This window comes from Equus quagga, chromosome 1, assembly GCF_021613505.1.
Source record: "Equus quagga isolate Etosha38 chromosome 1, UCLA_HA_Equagga_1.0, whole genome shotgun sequence".
NCBI lineage: Eukaryota > Metazoa > Chordata > Mammalia > Perissodactyla > Equidae > Equus > Equus quagga.
Genome location: NC_060267.1, coordinates 167,091,424 through 167,110,903, shown reverse-complemented (window position 1 = coordinate 167,110,903; position 19,480 = coordinate 167,091,424). Strand labels below are relative to the sequence as shown.

The 19,480-nt window shown below is 37.2% G+C and overlaps 1 protein-coding gene across 2 annotated transcripts in view; it reads right to left on the bottom strand.

The window, feature by feature from the left end:
* The window catches only part of DNAJC13 (DnaJ heat shock protein family (Hsp40) member C13), a 110,566-nt gene that overhangs the window by 6,797 nt on the left and 84,289 nt on the right, over positions 1 to 19,480 (bottom strand). For both annotated transcript variants that reach the window (XM_046661274.1, XM_046661285.1), the window contains 13 exons: positions 18,975 to 19,088; positions 17,520 to 17,636; positions 16,193 to 16,370; positions 14,897 to 14,988; positions 13,205 to 13,304; positions 10,952 to 11,026; positions 10,612 to 10,724; positions 6,780 to 6,949; positions 6,574 to 6,616; positions 6,019 to 6,192; positions 4,228 to 4,407; positions 3,787 to 3,927; positions 2,117 to 2,260 (listed from right to left, as the gene is read on the bottom strand). In XM_046661274.1, coding sequence (XP_046517230.1) covers positions 2,117 to 2,260; positions 3,787 to 3,927; positions 4,228 to 4,407; positions 6,019 to 6,192; positions 6,574 to 6,616; positions 6,780 to 6,949; positions 10,612 to 10,724; positions 10,952 to 11,026; positions 13,205 to 13,304; positions 14,897 to 14,988; positions 16,193 to 16,370; positions 17,520 to 17,636; positions 18,975 to 19,088 — 1,641 coding nt within the window. The remainder of the gene's footprint in view (positions 1 to 2,116; positions 2,261 to 3,786; positions 3,928 to 4,227; positions 4,408 to 6,018; positions 6,193 to 6,573; positions 6,617 to 6,779; positions 6,950 to 10,611; positions 10,725 to 10,951; positions 11,027 to 13,204; positions 13,305 to 14,896; positions 14,989 to 16,192; positions 16,371 to 17,519; positions 17,637 to 18,974; positions 19,089 to 19,480) is intronic.

Sequence of the window (19,480 nt, the reverse complement as noted above, 5' to 3'; positions counted from 1 at the left end):
ATCTCATTAAGCCAGACCCAAAGAAGTCCCTAAGTCAGTCTTCCCTCTAAACTTGGACTCTGTTATTTGAACCTGCAATTTACTGACTTGTACGTAATTCGGGGAGGAAGGTTTGCCTGTGATAGTAACAAGCGGCTGACTGTGTGGTGCGGGCTCATGAAGTATTCCTGAGAAAGGAGTTTGAGGAGGAGATGCTGCAAACTCAAGCTAAAACTTACAGTAGTCTTTCAAATTATGGGTTATGACCCGTTAGAAATTTATGAACTTGATTAAGAAGGTTGTGATTAACATGCTTGAGAAAATAAAACAGGCGACTATAGAAAGCATCAGAGTATGACAGCTAAAATGGCTAAGTATTATTCTGTGATACATACATACATACATAAGTATAAACAACGTGTGTGTAAATGTGCACTGGACTAAGATGAAAGACATATTTCCTTCTAAGTGACACAGAAAAAAGTTTAGGAAATTGCACTTTAGAGGATATCTTTCACACATCAATGTTCAAATATTTATTGTGCACCTTGTATGTGGCATGCACAGTGGACACACAGATGTGAAAGACAGTCTCTGTCTCTGAAGTACTGACAGTCTAGTAGGGGAGACAGACAGTGCCAGATAATTTACTGGTAAGCACTAAAGCAGAGAGACACACGGGGGCCATGAGAGCCCTAGAGACTCCCTGCCCGACCCTTGGAAAGAAGCAATGGTGAAGTGATCAGTTGTGAAGGTGGTGGAGAGTCCCTATTTTGGACACTATCACTCCTCCTTCCTCCTCTTGGGAGTGGAAGGTGGGTGTCAGGGTTACTGGGCTAATTTCATCAACTGGAATCCTGAAGCAGGTCAACGGGAAGACAACTGCCTGCACGTGATATACAGGAATGCCTATGCTTGGCATTCAGAACACTCATAATCAAAGCCCCCAATTTACGTATTAAACACACAGTTAATGACTGCAGCAACACATGCCGTCTCTCTTCTTTCATGTCACTTTGTTCAAACGATGATACTGACGAAATGAACACTGGCATAAAAAATGTTTCTTTACTTGGAACATATGCACACAGTGGATTCACCAAAGGAAAGCTTTAAGTCAATTTAAAACTATAAAAAGAGATTAGGAGGTAGGAACAATCCAAATGGAATATACATACAATGGAATATTATTCAGCCCTAAAAATGAATGAAGTATCGATATATGGTACAACATGGATGAACCTCAAAAACATGCTAAATGACAGAAGCCAAACACAAAAGATTACATATTGTATGATTCCATTTATATGAAATTTCCAGAATAGGTGAATTCATAGAGAATGGTGGGTGCCAGAGGCTGGGCGGGGAAGGGTTGAGTAACTGCTTAATGAGTAGAGAGTTTCCTTTTGGGAACCGGATAAGGTGGTGATTATACAACATTGTTAATGCACTAAATACCCATTAATTGTTCACTTTAAAATGGTTAATTTTATGCTAAGGTAAATTTCACCTCAATTAGAAAAAAAGAGAGAAAGCATTAGTAGATAAGGCTATACATTAACACTCAATGAGGAACTCTTCAGAAGCAACATTAAGAATAAAACAAAAGAGGAAATTAAATTACTGAAATGGCTTGAAGTCAGCATATGCATGCGGCGGAAACACAATATATATCTAAGTCACAACAAAAAGGAAACCAACACTGTATAAGTGCTAATACAGAAAGGAAATGAAACTAAAATGATGTTCTGTATCTTTCAAAATGGCATTATGTGATGGTTAATGAATGTGGTTATCACTATCCAACAACTCCTAGAACTGAAAGTTAACCTTAACCAGCATTAAAAACTCAATATTCTTCTATGCTGAAGAATTTTGGCATTTTTCTTCCTAAAATGTACAACGTGCTATCACTATCATGGGTGACTATTTGAGTATCTAGTTTGTGTTCTTTCACTGGCTATGAGGCAGCTATGCTAGTCCATCCTTGGTCTCGGGATCTGCTCCAGTTATAGCCGAGAGCAGCACATCTGTAAATGGAACCCGAGCAGAGGTGTGTGGATTGTACATGGCCAGGACTCTTGGCTTTGAGGATGCCTGTAATTGGCAGATCCAAGCCGCCTCTGTGCAGACTCACCTGTTCTCCATGCTGCAGGCTTCGAGTCATGGCCTTGAGAGCTTTAACAATCTGAGCCTTAGTGGCTGCTGGGCTGTCCAGATGTTCAAGGCCAATGCCTTCAAGTAACTTTAAGAGGTATGGGACCAAATCTGCTTTCAGGGCCTAGAAGAGAATATTAAGCATATGTATATGCTGAAAAAAAAGTAACAATCCACTGAAGAAATAATTTTTTAACCCACTTTATTTTAATGCCAAATGCAGATTTTTTTTGTGTCTAATAAAATGGCATTCTTTAATGAGATTTTATTCTGTGCCATCAACTTTTCTAAATGCTACACATTGATTATTTTATTTAATCCAACACCTAACAATGTAGGCACAATATTACTGATAGAAAAATCAAGGCATGGAGGGTGAAACATTTAACAGTCAGAGCTGGGCAGCGATGCAATCTCTGTCTTGACTGACGAAGCGTAGATTGAGCTTTTAGCCACCACACTGGGCTCCCTCCTCTAATGACATTATACTATTTGGCAACAATATCTGATGTATCCTAATATTTTTTTCACATTATCTTAAATCAACCCTTGCATTCACCATATATTTCCTATCAGCCTAATAAAGGCTAAATAATACTCTAGTATGATACAATTTTCACTGCCCACTCTGAAACTCAAAGGGGTAGAAGTAACTAACATTTAGTGAGGGTACTTCTTTTTATAGATATTATTCTCATAACAACCCTGTGAGGTAGTCATAACTTTATCTTATAGATGACAAATCTGAGCACTGCAAGGTTACGTATCACGCCTGAGGTCACAGAGCCACCAAGTGGTGGAACTAGTTTATGTTCTTTCCAATCCTCAAGCCAATCCTAAGTTTGAACCTCAGAGCAACCAATTATCTCCTTGAGATGTACCCAACACTTATCTGCCTAAATGAGGGGTGGGGTTTGGGTGGGTGCAGGTTGGGGGGTGAGGAGAGATGTGAGAGGAAAAGGGGCTGGGAGAAAAAGGAGGGCCAGATAATAGAAATGCAGGGCCTTGTATTTAGGCTAAGGATGTCAGATGTCACTTCGTCATCTGGCAGGTAATAGGAAACCACTGAAGGATTTTAAGATGAAGAGTGACCCAGTTATATTTGAGTTATATTTTAGAAAGATCACTTTCACAATGATTTCGAAATTTATCATACACTTTTTCGTTCCTTCAGTGTCCGTCTAACTCTACACTGGTACCCACCAAGACTTATATTCATTAGTGGGTGGTCTCTTTGAAAAGGACAATAAAAATCTTGGCATGTTTCTTAAACATGACTTAAAAAACAAAGGGGTCAATAAACTGGAAGAATCTTTCCAAAGAGGATGAAGCAAATTTTACAAAGGAAACTAAGGATAAATGCTTAAGTAAATGAGCAAAATTTAAGATTTAAACACCACAAAAGTACTTTGACACTGGTGAGATTTTTGGGAGCTGTGCCACCTTTCTGTGTGTGTATATACATGTGTGCCTGTGTGTGTGTGTATAAAATATAAAATTTTGTGCATACACAAACTCACAAATTACCTCTCTGCCAAACCTAAGCTAAACCTAAGTCAGGGAAACCAAATCAGTGCTAAGTAAGTGGAAATCTATTTGTCTGGTATGTCTGCTTTCCTAAAACAGTGCTGGATCTAGAAAGTCACTTACTTGTGCTACTAATTCATTCTGCTCCTTCTGAAACATTCGATTAATTGCTTCACAGCCTAGACCAATGGTATCTGGTCGCTTTTTCATTCCATTCATCAGTGGGCCAATGGTCTCTAAAGATGCCATGGCTCGAACACACAGCTGGGTGCCCAAAAAGAGAAGATTACTTGAAGAAGAGCAATATTTTACATAGTAAACACCGTAACAATAAAACATATGAAAAACCTACACTCAGTTCAAGTTTAATAATGAACTGAGTCAAATTCAGTCTCCTATTAATTCTATCACTAAACTGATTTAAGAATTGTTACAATACCATGTGGTTCCTATGCAGAAAGGCACATGGTAGGAAGGGGATTTATAATGCAAGGTACATTAGTGAGGAAGAAGGAGCACAGATACATTGTAGGGCTATAAGCTACTAAATGGATTCATCAATACCTCGTTTTCAGACAGGGCATGGATAACACGAATGGCACTCTTAGGAATGGCATTGTTCCTATGATTCATCGCCTGGATAACTTTGGGAAGATGGCCCAATGGTGGGACCTGATCAGCCAGCTGAGGTTGTGCACTGAAGAGACACACTGTTGCCGTTGTCAAAGTTTCCAGAGTTTCTCCCTGAAGGGTGTAAAGCAAACAAACAAACTGTAAAATACTGATAAAGTCCTAAACATCCTTAGCAATTATTTGGTGTTCAAAACTAAGGATCCACAAGTTCTAAGTGCTGATACTTGAAAATTGATTCACAAATCCTAAGAGAAGAACAAACATCCCTGTCTTGATAAAAGGTAGACTTCAAAATAAATTTAAGAATTTGGTATCTTAATCTAAGCAGTCTTTCACTGGGCAAGGTCACATCACATTTCTATTGCAGGTTTAAAAGATCATCTCCCAAAAGATATTACTAGAAATTTTTAGATAATACAGAAATGACAGAATCAAAGAACACCAGTAATTCAGGAGAACGTAGAACTAGTAAAATGTTTTCCCCAGTTCTATTAAAAAATCCTACTATTTAACATGCCTGCTGCCATAATGCACTTTCCACTGCAGATAATGGATTACAAAGACCTATAACTTATACCATTATATGCGGACATATATATATCCATAATATACTGCATCTTAAATGAACATGGAAACCCAGGGATGTGCCCAAAAAGAAAGGTGATATAGGAGGAAAATATTTTGTGTTTTTGCCTTTCTAATTAGAGTTTCTACTTTTGAGGATTTCATTTTTTAAGCAAAGTTTGGATGCAGTAAAAATCCTAGTAAAGAGAAAATATGATTATGGAAAGAAACATACATAAATATTTGGCATACTAATAATATTTTTTTAAAAGTTTTGCTAAGCTAATGACAGTAACTACTAATTTCTAAGGACTCGACATGAGCCAGACATTACGCTAAGGAATCCACATATATCAAAACTCATTAAAACCTCAGCCTTAGGGGCAGATGCTGTGATCATTCTATAAATGTGGCAACTCAGGCAAAGTCATTAGGTATTGTCCAAGGTCACAGAGCTAGTCGGGGGTGGAGCTGGTGTGGGGTCCAGGACCATCTAACAACACAGCTCGGTCTCTGAATCACCTTGCTCTATAGCCAGGCTGTTTAATTCAACAGCAATCACGTGCCTCAGTTACCGCCAATCTAAAGGTTCAAGTAACAAAAACCTTACATGCTATCAGGTTTCTGACTCACCAAACCAACACCAAGCCTACTTGCTCACTCACTGCTGCTTTCCTGGTAGTCTTCAGCTTTGAGCACAGGTACAGGGTTCACTCATGTAGTTACTACTCTGTCTATTTCTTTAACTAGGGTCATCCCTGCCAGAGATAGAAAGCTGAGTGAAGAACGTGCCCTAGCAGGACACACTTCCATTTAGGCTTCTACACTGAATATTTAGGTTTCTCATTAAAATTATACAATCATTGAAAATGGGGGGGCAGAAACCTTCTTTCAGAGCTTCTACAATTGTCAGAAATAGCATCTTTTTAACATAGATATCTCCAATTTTCGCTCAGAAATAACCATTTTACTAAGGAGTTTCACTTCTAAACATGGCCAAAGAAGATGAACAGACACATCTCAGTTTAAATGTAGCTACTATATTGAAAGAGGTAGCCAATTCTTAATCTGTGGTCAATGAGGACGGTGTTTTAAGACAAACACTATCAGTATGTTCAGCAAACTATTTGAAATGTTTTGCTGATGGCTGAAGCTTACATGAGGATTGTTCTTCTCCAAGAGCTCAGTTAATTTTTCTAGCAGTGCAATAAGAAATTCTCTAGGCTTTCTTAGAACCCAAGCTGGTTGTGCAATAAAGATTCTCAAGAAAACTCCTCCAACAGCAAGTTCACCCTCTGCTTCGCCAAACACCACGGCAAAATCTTCAGGCAACTTTAAATAGAGAAAGAACCACAGTCAACTCACTTATCATTAGCGGTACATTAAGCAAGAAATGCAAACCCTATTAAAGAAATATTTATGAAATTAACTAGTCTTTAAATAGTCATTAATATAATCAAATGATAATTATTGTTTTATTTTCTCTTAATAAAATTCAGAAAAGATGCTTGATTAATCACTTATTTCAAAAGCAAGTATTCCTACTTTTATGTTTAAGACATTTCCCAGGGGGAGACCTAAATGTCTTAATGACAAAGTATCTAATAAGTTGGCATTAAACTGATTCAGCAGGACTTTAAAAAAAAACAACAAATCAACAAAAAATACAGTAAAACATAAAATTCTTTCTTCTGAATAAAAGTAGATTTTTACCTTCCAGTTTACATCAGGGTTGTCTCGCTGATTTTTAAAGTGCCTTGGGGAAAAAAAGGGGGAAGGGGAAATACTTCAGTCACAGGAGACACTTTGATTAGCCTTCAGAATAAGTCTCAGACAGGTGACAGACAAAGTGGGAATCGTTTGCCCTTCCCGGTGATTCCACCTGAAGGCCCTAAGCCATTATGTGTGCCTTTACTTACTCTAGCATCATTTCTCTAACTGTTGTGGACACTTTATCTCTGGAACTATCATTCCAAATTAACTCAGGATTTTCATGAGTTCCTTCAAAAATATGTACAGCAGCTTCGGGGTTGTCTCTCATGGCATCCATGAAAACACTTGGTAGAAACTTCATTAACGTAATTCGAACCTATGTGAGGGGGTTGAGAAAGAAAAAAACCTATTGGAAACATCTTCGTATTTGGTTTACTTCGCATTTCTCTAAGGTAGAATACTGCTGTCATGTGTGCTGTGGTTGGTGTGGGATGTAACTATTATCCATAAGCTCGGGAGGGGAGAATAGATAAACCTTTGTTATGCAATGGTAACTTTAACAAGGGTCACTACAACCTCCTCCTACTTACCTATCCAGTTTCATCTCCATTCTCTGCCTCAAATTTAAGAAACTAAGAAATTACTATCACTGATGTGTATAGTTCCCAGAACACACCCCGCCGGATCACACCTCAAACATGCTGTTCCCTCTTCACAGAACACCCTTAGCTGGCCTGTCCCTCCAACTCTTCCCCCATGCTCCCCACCCTTACAAACAAATTTTTCTCATGCTACCTTTGTCTGACAAGTATTTTTTAGCAGATTTATTTGCTGTACTATGTTTTATATTATACTGTACCTTTCTCCAAAAAGGATTTAAAAAGAAGCTTTAAAAAAAATACAACCAATAAATACATACACATAATTGAAAATTAGCGTGAGGCATAAGGACAAAGGGAAAATGAAGGTTGGGACGGTAAGTTTTCCTCAGGTCTTTACATGGTTTTCCCTCTTTTATGTCATTTAAGTCTGTGCTCAAATCTCATCCTTACGGAACCTTCCCTGGCCCAACCTGTCTTGCTCATTGCTTGCATTCTCAGCCCCTGGCTCACAGCAGATATTCAAAAAAACTTGAATGACTGAGAATAGTATGAAGTCAGTACACAAAGGAAACATCAAAAGTTCCGTATAATTGCTAGTGATATACTACAAATTTAGCTCTGAACTTCCTAGCAGCCAATGAACTAAAGAAAACAATGTCACTTAGATGGTAGAGAGCATCCACACAATAAGCAGTATGTCACTTTTCTTGGTCACCACAGAATTCAAACAGGAAGTGATCACTTGCTCGTGTGCATACATTAAACATTTAAGTAAAAAAATATACATAATGCAAATTCTTCGGCTGTAAGCCTTCCAAGTTATGGCCAGGTCAGTCAGCTATTCTAGAACAACCGTTGGCAAACCAGGAGCCAAACCTGGCCTGCCACCTATTTTTGCATATAAAGTTTTAGTGGAACACAGCCACACACATTTGTACAGTTACTATTTCTGGCTTTTTCCTGTTAAAATGGCAGAGTTAAGTATCTGTGACCGAGATCACATGGCCCACAAAGGATAAAGTATTTACTATATGCCCCTTTACAGAAAAAGTTTACTAGCCCCACCTCTACCTCACACAATGTAGAAAAATTAACTCAAATGGATCTAAAACATAAATACAAGAGCTAAAACTATAAAACTGTTAGGAGAAAACATAGGCACAGATTTTTGTAACCTTGGATTAGGCAATGGTTTCTTAGATATGACATCAAAAGCATAAGCTGCAACAATGACAACGAAAAAAATAAGATTGAACTTCATCAAAATTAAGAACTTTTGTGTTTCAAAAGACACCATCAAGAAAGTGGAAGGACATCCACAAAATGGGAGAAAATATTTGCAAATCATACATCTGGTAAGGGATTGGTATCCAGAACATATAAGGAACAATTACAACTCAATAGCAAAAACACAAATAACCCAATTAAAAAATGAGCAAAGGATGTAAATAGACATTTCTCTAAAAAAGATGTATAAATGGCCAATAAGCATATGAAAAGATATCCAACATCAATAACCACCAGGGAAATGCAAATCAAGACCATGAGATACCACTTCATACCCAGTAGGATGGCTATAATCAAAAAAGATATATAATAAGTGTTAGAGAAGATGTAAAGAAATCAGGTACCTCACACATTGCTTTGGACAAGGTAAAATGGTGTAGCTGCTTTGGAAAACAGTCTGACAACTCCTTGAAAAGTTAAACATAGTGTTACCATATGATCCAGAAATTCTACTCTCAGAGAAATAAAAACACATATCCACACAAAAATTTGGACACAAATGTTCACCAGTAGCATTATTCAGAATAGCCAAAGAGTAGAAACAATCCATATGACCATCAACTGACAAATGGAAAAACAGAATGTGGTATAGCTATACAATGGAATATTATTTGGCAACTGAAGGGAGTGAAATACTGATACTTGCTACAATATGGATGAACCTTGAAAACATTATGCTAAGTAACAGAAGCCAGTCACAAAAGACCACATATTGTATGATTCCATTTATGTGAAATGCCCAGAATAGGCAAATCTACAGAGACAGAAAGCAGGTTAGTGGTTGCCACGTACTGGGAGGAGGGGGTATGGGGAGTGACTGCTAAAGAGAATGGGTATTTTTCATGGGTTGATGAAAATATTCTAAAATTGATTGTGGTTGCCTAACTATGTCAATTATATCTCAATAAAGCTGTTACCAAAAAAAAAGTTTCCTGACTCCAGTTCTAGAATCTCTTGCTGCAAATCACTCAATAATTAAAGAGCTGATACTTGTATTTTTGCCATACAGAAAATTTAAGTGTAAATATATTCACCTTGATAAAATTTGTCCCTCATGTATTTCAAAGGTCAAAAAATTACTGAAGAGCTCAAAGTCAATTTCCAGTACATATTTATTTTAAACATCTAAAACATTATTTGAAATGTAGTATTAGATATTACAATTATGTGCTACCTAACTCTAGCTTTAAGAAAACTCACTATGAAACATGAATATCCATACTTTTATGGACCTTTCTACAGTGATCCAAACGTAATCTCCCTCATATCTCATCAACCCTGCTGATGATAGACTATCAACCTTATTCCCAGAGTAAAACTGTTCCAGATCCTTTGACAGATTCTCATTACCTAGATCGAGAGAAATGGCAAGAAAAAAACAACTCAATTCAACTTGCTTTACAGACATAGAATCAGACTCTGGAAACGAAGGCCTTATTTCATGGTGCCCCCACGTCTCTAAGGTGCTGCTGGGTGGGCCGGCACAGACAGTGCTTCAGTGAGCATTGCTTCTTGTGAAACTGATTTAGTCACAGAAGAAGAGGACTTTGATTACACCTGTGTCTGGATGGAATTCTATTTAGAAGTACTGTTTTAACAGGTTCCTGCTCTGCAAACTGGACCACGGTTCCAGAGATCATCTGATCATCTCCAGATTCTGCATGAAAGATCTCCCTACAGAATGGGGTGGCAGAGGTGCCGTTAAACTCACATGCCTGTACGGACCTCCCAAGGGTGGTATAACCTTCCTAACACAGAGGTGGAGTATACAAGGACATAGATCACCAACTCCTTCACTAGCTACTTCCACAGGCCAATTCTCGCAGTGTGAAAGTCTAACATAACCTAACTAACTTCTCTCACAACCTAAATATATTTTTGTTCTTTCTTCAAGAGAGACGAACAGTTTATTGCCATAATCCAAACACTTTCTTAAGACTTCTCAATTCTAGTGCAGGCTTCCCCAACTACAATTTTTCTCAAGCTAGTAACATGTAGGGATAATGTCAGGTATGTCAATCTTTCAACTTTCACATCAAATCATTTCCTTATCTTCATCATCTCAGACTTCGGTCAACTTCATGAAATCAGTATTAAAGTAATAAAGCTTTAATAACTAATTTCTTTTTCAGAACCTATTTTTGCTCACCTTTGGACCTATTAGTTTATCTGCTGTCATTTTAGCAAAAAGTTCCGCAGTTTGGGCTCGAACCTGTGGATGTGTTGAATTGCAGAACATATCTAGTAAATAAATCAAAGCTCCTATGAAGGAAAAAAAGAATTAGTGTTTATACTACACATAAAGAATATGACTATTCTAATCAGTAGAATTCATTTTCAACTGTATTTCAACTCAATGCAGTTGGATTTTTTAAAAACTGTTAAGTCTTCGAAAGCACTCCTCTGGGTTATCAGACTATACAAAGCAGCTCAAGATAAGCTTCGTCATTACTGAACATGATTGGAGGAGAAAGCACTCTATACATTACCTTTTGCCATTGCTTCTTTAATTATTTTCGTACTTGATGTCAAAGCATAAAGAGTTTCCAGAACAAGCTGACGACCTGCAGAGTAAAATACATTTCAAAGAATGCACCATCACGTTAGCTTACATTTTCTAGGTGTTGACTCTGTGCCAGCCACTGAACTAGGTGTTCTACATGGGGCATCATATTTAAATCTGCACAACAGCCTGAGAGACAGGTATGAATGATCATGGCCTTGTTATGAATGAAGAAGTGGAGGCCCAGTTTAACCAGCCCATGGTTTCACAGCTAGTGGGTGGTATAGTGGGTTTTCATATAGAGGTCTGTCTGACTCCAAAGTCTACATGCGTAATCAATGTGTTATACTGTCTTCCTATCTCATTGTTCACCACACAAACAAAATCTTCTCACCTCCTGACACCCTGAAGACATGTTGGTCAGGCATCTAAGATTTTCATCTGATGCTACTGCCTTAGAGAAATGAGCAGGAAGAGGCAGTTGCAAGACACTGTTCCAATCTACGACATGTTAGCATCCTTCTGGACAGTGTATGCACCTCTTACCCCTTGTCATCGAAGTATACTGGGCTACTGGCCTTTACTCTTCTAGAGTCAAATGGCAATGACAGACAGGTGACCAAAGGAGTAAGAGTTGGCAGAAAGGGTGGAGGCTGCCAAGTATTAGGCTGAGACGAAGCAACAACAAAGGCTGGGAGCTAGACGGGTCTAAGTTAACATGCAAGAGAACAAACATTCAAAAGGAGATTCCTAAAAGCAACAATACTTCATGAAAACTCACCACTGCTCTAAACGCAGTTTCAAAGGAAAACAAGCCTTTGGAAGGGATGGAGGAAGGTTAAAAATTTTATGTATTTAATGTCCCTCAACAAACAGTGAGAGACAGATAATTCAATCTAAAATATAAATGATAGTAGACTAGGCTGAGATATCTAGATGTCAGCTATTTTACCTATAAGATTAAAATAGTGACTGCATTATATAAATCAGATATAAATACAAAGTTAAACTTTCAAACCAAGACTTCTGCAACATTCTTTACGTCATCAGTCAGTTAAATTTTGCATTGTTTGAAGTCTCACAAAGCTATTAAAATCCAATAAAGAAAGAAAAACCAACTAAGGTTATAGGCATGATAAAAATAATCTTCAAATGACTTTCAAAAGTTGTCATTTTATTTACTTACTTATTTTTTCAGAAGATTAGCCGTGAGCTAACATCTGCTGCCAATCCTCCTCTTTTTGCTGAGGAAGACTGGCCCTGAGCCAACATCTGTGCCTATCTTCCCCTACTTTATATGTGGGACACCTACCATAGCGTGGCTTGCCAAGTGGTGCCAAATCCACACCTGGGATGAGAACCGGCAAACCCCGGGCCATCAAAGAGGAACATGCGAACTTAACCACTGCGCCACCAGGCCGGTCCCAAAAGTTGTCATTTTAAAGAGCTATTTCAGACATGTCATTTTTATTCAATGGAAATCTAACTCTATTCAATTCACTGAACATAAAAGAAACACTTAACATGTGCAAGGCCCTGGGGCATAAAATGAATGAGACAGGTTCTTGCTCTCAAGGAGGTGGACAGGTGAAGAGCCAAGATTAACATGACTTCCAAGGGGTTGGCAAAGCCGACTGAGCAATGTATTCTGACAGAGTGAAGCTGGAGTTACAGTGCAATTGCCTTTGAAAAGCAACCTCAAGGTTGATTCCAGCATAAGTACACACTATTATGCTAGACAACTATACAATTTATAAGGAGCCTATATTAGTGCAGGGTGTATTCAAGAAATCAGGTTGGTATATTTTTTAAATTGATCTCACTCAGTGACATTGGTAAAGGATAAATAACACAGGACTGAACTCTAAGCTGAACACAAGGTAATTTTTATCTCAAGCATTTTTTTCTGTCATCCTTTATAACCCATGGAATGTTAGTCAATTCTCAATTACTCACGTGTAGCTTACACTCAGCAAATGAAAATCCTAGGTTATTTTCCTTTGCTTTTAGACCTCTCTCACCTCCAACTCTCAGCTTTTGACATGGGAAATGCAAAATAATTTTATTGACTTATGTAAAACATGATTAGGAAGACAAATCTAATTTAAAGAATAACACTTAAAATATCGCAAAACTAAACACGGATAACATTATGTGAGAGGTTTTATATTATCTATGTAACCGCTCCCCTCTACGCATTGGCTGTGGTTTACAAAATTCTATTTGTGAATATACATACTTGATGGCAACGAATGTAGGAGAGCCAATAAATTGGATAAAACCATTGATTCAGCAATATTGTTGACACAATCTTGGTTAGATGTCACTATATTCACAACCTGAAAATTAATCAACAGGATATTAAGAGTTTGGGAAATAATTTTGGATCTAAATCAAATTAAGTCAAATTATTCAGACCTAAATAAATTTAAGGCTTCACAAAAGTGAGAAAAATGTTTAGGACAAAATATTTAATTTTTAAAAAAGAGTTTAATTTTAAGAGATTGGCTTTATTACTTTGATCTTTTGAGAAACAAAAATTGATGCCCATGTATATATTATGTACATTAGCTTCCTATTAATTTAGAGATAAGAAATAGAATGATCTAACAAATATTTTAGCACCAATTCACAATTTTGAGGCTGATAGGAAGCCTTTGATCCTACACCAGTTTATACTCCAGAACTAGGGTGGGGAGTGATTAGGAAGATAATGATCCTCACTACTGGGACTTTTACTTTGCTTTTAGAGGGAGAAAGTAATGTCCTCAGCACCCCGCAGAACAGACTGGGTCTATCTTTCCATTATAAAGAAATAGGCATGTTTTTCTTTCACAGAGGATGATCTCTCAAGTCTAACTCTTACAGAACACATCTAAAGACCAATGTCACTTAACCTGAACCATGTGATCAAGGCAATGTATCCCAGATTTAACAATGCTTTTTTAAACTATTTACTAGGTACTTGAAAGAACCAAGTAGAAAAGCATGCTTTCCAATTAAAAGAACATGCTTGTTAAGCTTTTTGACCAATTTAACTTTTACTATTTTATTAAAAATCTCTTTTAAGCCAAAATGCAATTTAAGAATCCGTTATACAGATCATTCATAAACCACTCATTAACCTGTTACTGAGAGTTGAATTTGGTTCTTTATAATAAATTGTGTGTGTTACAATGAGCAGGATCATCTGAAAAACAATCCTGGGAGCTCACTCTGGGTTGCCTGGACAACAAGCCCCCTATGACCAGGGACTTTCTGCTTCTCCCAGAGGAAAAGGCTCCCAACAGCTTCCCATGGGACCAGTGGTTTCATTCTCTTGAAGGAGGGTCCTCCAACTTCTCTTGGACCCCTAAGGCCCACAGGTTCTGGGCAGCTGACTTTCCTAAACAGCTCCTGTAAACACCCTAACTGGAAACCTGTCTGTAACCCTCACTGGAAAGGCTGCTTATGTACTAGACCCGTGAGAATAGACAGCAACTAAGGTGGAGGTGGAAGGGTCAGTATTCTAGAACACAAACCCACAGTATGTAACCAGCAGTGTCCTGGTCTCAACATCTCTCTCTGCAGCAACACTGAGAGATAAGGGAAAGCCTGCCTCCTTTTCTTGCTGCCTGTGGCTTCCAAGCTTCCTGAGTCAAGCCCATGCCCTAACCCACAGCACATGACACTGTACAATGCATCCCAAGTTCTAACGCATGACAAAGAATGGCCACAGAGGGAACCAACTTGAACAATATTGTGCAATATCTGCTCTTCAAAATGAGTATATTAATTCAAATTTTAAAAATATATTCATTGGCTTAATAGGCAAAATGAAAAAAACCACATGCAAACTTCTATTCAACTTCAGATGGTCATTAATCAAGGCTCAAACCATATATAGTAAGTGGTAGGAAAGACAATATGCTTTAGCACAAAATTCTTTTACCTCTAATGCTAGTTGCTGCACTTGACCAGCTCCATGGACTCGGAGAAGAGAAAATATTAACTTAAAGTGCCCAATGCATTCACTTTCAGAGCCTAGGGAATAAGAATAAAATGTTCACTTTTTATTTCCAAGAAATAAAATTCTAAATTATAGACCTTCATAAAACTGATATAGACTACTGTCACTATCTATTATAAGTCTCTGATAACCTGCTCTCAACATTTGTGACACGAAGAGAGTGAAGTATCTATCTCTAAACAGCAACAAATCTTAAGAGGCAAAAAGTAAGACACTAGTGTTTCTTAGGTTGGTTTTCTTTTCATTTCCATCCCCACCCCAGCCCTCAGGCTAAAAACAAGAAATTTATCAAATACACATTCCAAACACAACTCAAAAAGAAAAGGTGTAAGGTGGTAATTTTATTCTTTATCTTAGCCTTAGAGGTACCCCCCTCAGCCTAATTATATTTTGGGAGAGTGTGTGACACCATTTGGCTTTTAATTAAGACGGAGTTAGAACTCCGCAACTTGAGGACTACATTACAAACTGACATGCACATACAAAGGACTCCCTGTGAAAGTACATAAAATTGAATGCTATTTCCATTCCCACCTACCTCAAACCCTAATCTCATATATTTACTACCATTTTGTTGTAAATAAAACAAAAACATTTAAAGCTAAGGTTTTGTTCAGTGTATTTTTCCTTTCGCTACATGGTAATAAAACATATACTGTAATTTGCTATTTTTTGAGGCCCTGTAAGATAAGTCTGAAAATATTCTGTAAATAGGTTACTGTTAGATGAATTTTCAAAACACTTCTTACTAGGTAAGATTTATCGTAAATGAATTAATGACACAGAAATCATACTTCTAAATTACAACAGAGCATGTGATCCTGATACATGAACTTTATAGATGCTATCAAGATAAAATTTCTGTGCAAGCCCTTTCTCATTTTTTATAAGTCCCAAATCAACTGCCTGCTTTGCTGCAATTTCTTTGTACCTAAGACACCGCTAGTAATGTTCTACTATGCCAACTCCAAACAATAAGAGATGAAGTTTTCTTCGCATTTTATAATACTGCCTTTAATGGTGTCTTGACTTCTCTTTCCAGTCTACGGTTTATAGGTAAAAATATTATGGGGTCAATTCCTCCTAATGTTATACCAAGTACAACACTACCAAGTAAAACATTATAACCAAGTATAATTTTCCCTGATAAAACTCAGAATGGGAATTTTTAGGGACCTTTTACTGTAAGGATCTCGCTGATCAAGGGTGGTCACACACCTGGATTATATTTTATGACATTTCTCAGGGCCTCCAAAGCCATCTCCACTCTTGGCAAGCGATCTCCGTGTTGCTCTGACTCCACTTTTGCAGCATGCGTGAGAGCCATGAATGTGTGGAGGTACTGGGCTTGGGAGCCTATATAATCCAAGAGACTTGCAGCAAACGCTTTTGGAACCTAAGTTGAGTGGAGAAATATTTAAAAGCATGTATGCTCGCAGAAATCACTTATAACAAAGACTCCACAGCAAAAAAATAAATAAACAAAGAACTTCAAGCTATAAGAGTGATTAAATTGTGCACACACAAGAACACACTTGTGAATTAAAAACGGGGAGGGGGAGGAAACAAAACCCAGTTGCATTCATCGAAAGTGTTTCTCAATTTTTTTTGTCCCGGGTTAATCAGAGATCTGATATATGCCCATCAGTACCTTAGTATAATAATTCTGAGATTAGAGGATCTCTTCCCTTAACCAATCAAAGTAAATGATAGCATGGTATGTAACTTCTACAATTTGGTTATATTCTTATATTAAAAACTATGTATCTAGAATATAAATTCAAAGGACAGTTTTCAAAGAGACTTCACAAGTCGCTGAACTCATTCTGCTTAACAGATATTTATATTTATTATTCTGTGATAAATAATATACATTGTGGTTTAGTAAATTCCTTTTTTCCCAAAAGCAACCTCTAAAACAAAGCCTCACTTAATCCCTCCTTACAAATAAATCAATCGCCAAATCCTCCTGCCACCCCCTCCCAGAAAACTACAACGAAAAATTCCCAAAGGATCCCCAGCGCTAAGAAGAAAAAGAAGCTCCTCATTTGCTTCTGGAAGTGATTAGGGACCAGCACAAGAGATGACCTGGTGTGACCCCAGTCATCTTCTAAAAAACCTCTTTGTTCTCCACCTGTATTTTCTTACTTTTCTTCTAATAATCGACCAGAGAAGGACTTCTATTTGATGGTTGGATATTCTACATGATAGAATGAGTGTGTAAATGGCCTTGCACTTCCATGAGAGACTAGTAAGTTGAAGGCATATATACATGACACAGTGGGGCAGCATTACCTATTAAAATATAAGGACTAGCTGAGCAAGGAATAATTTCTTATTCATGAATCCACAAAATTAAACTGTTCAACATTCAAAATAAAGATGCTCATAAGTTATCAAAAGTCACCCCACCAGAGACCCAGGTTAGTATAAATCATTTGGCAAAGAACAGGCATTATTTCGATGTATGTAGTGTGAATAAACTAGTAGCTTTCAATAACTAATGATCAAAGCTAACAGACAAAACTAGAAGTCGGGAGCTTACCTCTAATTGGAAAGTAGGGACTTCATTATATACCCTAACAAAAATCTCCCCTACAATAAGTTCTTTGGCATGATCACTGTAGACAAATTCTGATCCATAAGTTTTGTCACAATCACCCTTTTAAAAAAGAAATTGACTATTAGATAAAAATCAGAATCATTAGTGTCTGGTTTATAAATCTATCCATATTCAGTTTCATAACAGATAGAGAACTTGAAAGTCATTCACTTTCCTGTGAGGAAAAATGTGGTAGGATACACATCACAGCACGCAACACACTTTTAACCTTTATAACCAGCAATATGGACTCTGGAACAGGCATAGAGTTGTATTATTTTTTAAGTGCAAAGATTAATATTGTAACTCATTTTAACATTTCAAAAGATAACAGAGGTCAGGCAATAAAGTATGTTATAGCTACCATTTATGAAGCAAGTATGACACTTGGCTCTTCTCTCTCCACTCAGTAGACATCTAGCCTAGTCAGATATAGAGTGATACAGCTAAGAAATGAATACATTTGGACTGAGTTTTTAAAAGTAATATACTGAATGAAAGTGCTGGAAAACAGGTTCTTTGAATAAAAAAAAGACAGGGTAATATTATATAGGTTGAAAAATCAAGAAGCGTTTTCATTTAAGGAAAAGGAAAAAGATACAGAAGAGGAATGGGAGAAAAATAGTCCCAATAAAGATTTAGGTTGAAATCACACAGAATTCAGGTTGGACTGAAATAATACGTAAAAGTATATAATAAATTGTAAATTGCTAAGCAAAGAGAAGATGTTATTATGTCTCTTCTGGTAAAAGAACAGATGAACAGATGATGTATAGAAATGAGTGACCTGTTCTCCCTAGCTCTGCAATTCCCAAAACTTCTATCTACAAAGAGTGCTGAGCGACTATCATGAAATGAGTTCAAGGCAAATTTTCAATAATTCAAGACACAACAGTGATGGTTACTCTTTAATAAATTCTAAACCCACAAACAGAATTATCTTTTAAACCATCAAGACTCAACCATCTAGTGTGTCTATCATCCAGGCCTTATCCTTATCCCCCATCCTACTGTCTTTTGTTTTTTTCATGGCTTAATAGCTTCTCCACCAGAAGGTGGCAGGATAGGAGAAATTATTCAATTTTGATACTAGAAAGCAATTTTGATTTACTGGGGAAAAGAGGACAACTAAAACAGGGCTTCTGGGTAGAAAAACTGGTTAAAATAGAAGACAGCTATACGTAAGTGGTAACAAAAGCAACAACAAAAAAATCCATTGCGTTATTAAATAAAATAAGAACACTATTCTTAAAGGGCCAAATATTGGGTGGTAAAAAGCTACAGGCTTGATTAATACCAAATGGAGAAACAATGGGTTTCTGTTTCGTCAATACTAAGTTCTATTTCCAGATTCCATTAGAGTAAGTTACCCAACAAATTTATAAAACAATAACATACTTTTCTGATCATGTTTTCTTGTTGGGATTCAAGAAATTCAAGTAGTTCTGCTCTTGTAGAATTGTTCCATATCAAATAGGGGCTCTCTGTGTTGCTGTTAAGCATCTTCAAAATCTAGAAGACAGAATATTACTGTTCTGTAACATTTAGAAAAATATAATATTGAAGTTATCATTTATCAAAATTGTCTATTACATGCCAACCACTGTAATAATGCCTTAAGTATAACGGATCTCAATGATAAGGATGTCAATAATTCTAACGTTTGTTAAAACCCATTTTGCAGCTGAGAAAAATCAAGGCTGAGAGAGATCAAATTTATTCGTCCCAGGTCTCACAACCCTTAAGTGGTGAAACTGGGATTCAAGTTTGAGTCTGTTTGACTTCACGTTCTTTTTTTTCGTGAGGAGATTGGCCCGTAGCTAACATCTGTTGCCAATCTCCCTCTTTTTTCCCCTCCCCAAAGCCCCTGTACATAGTTGAATATCCTAGTTGTAGGTCATTCT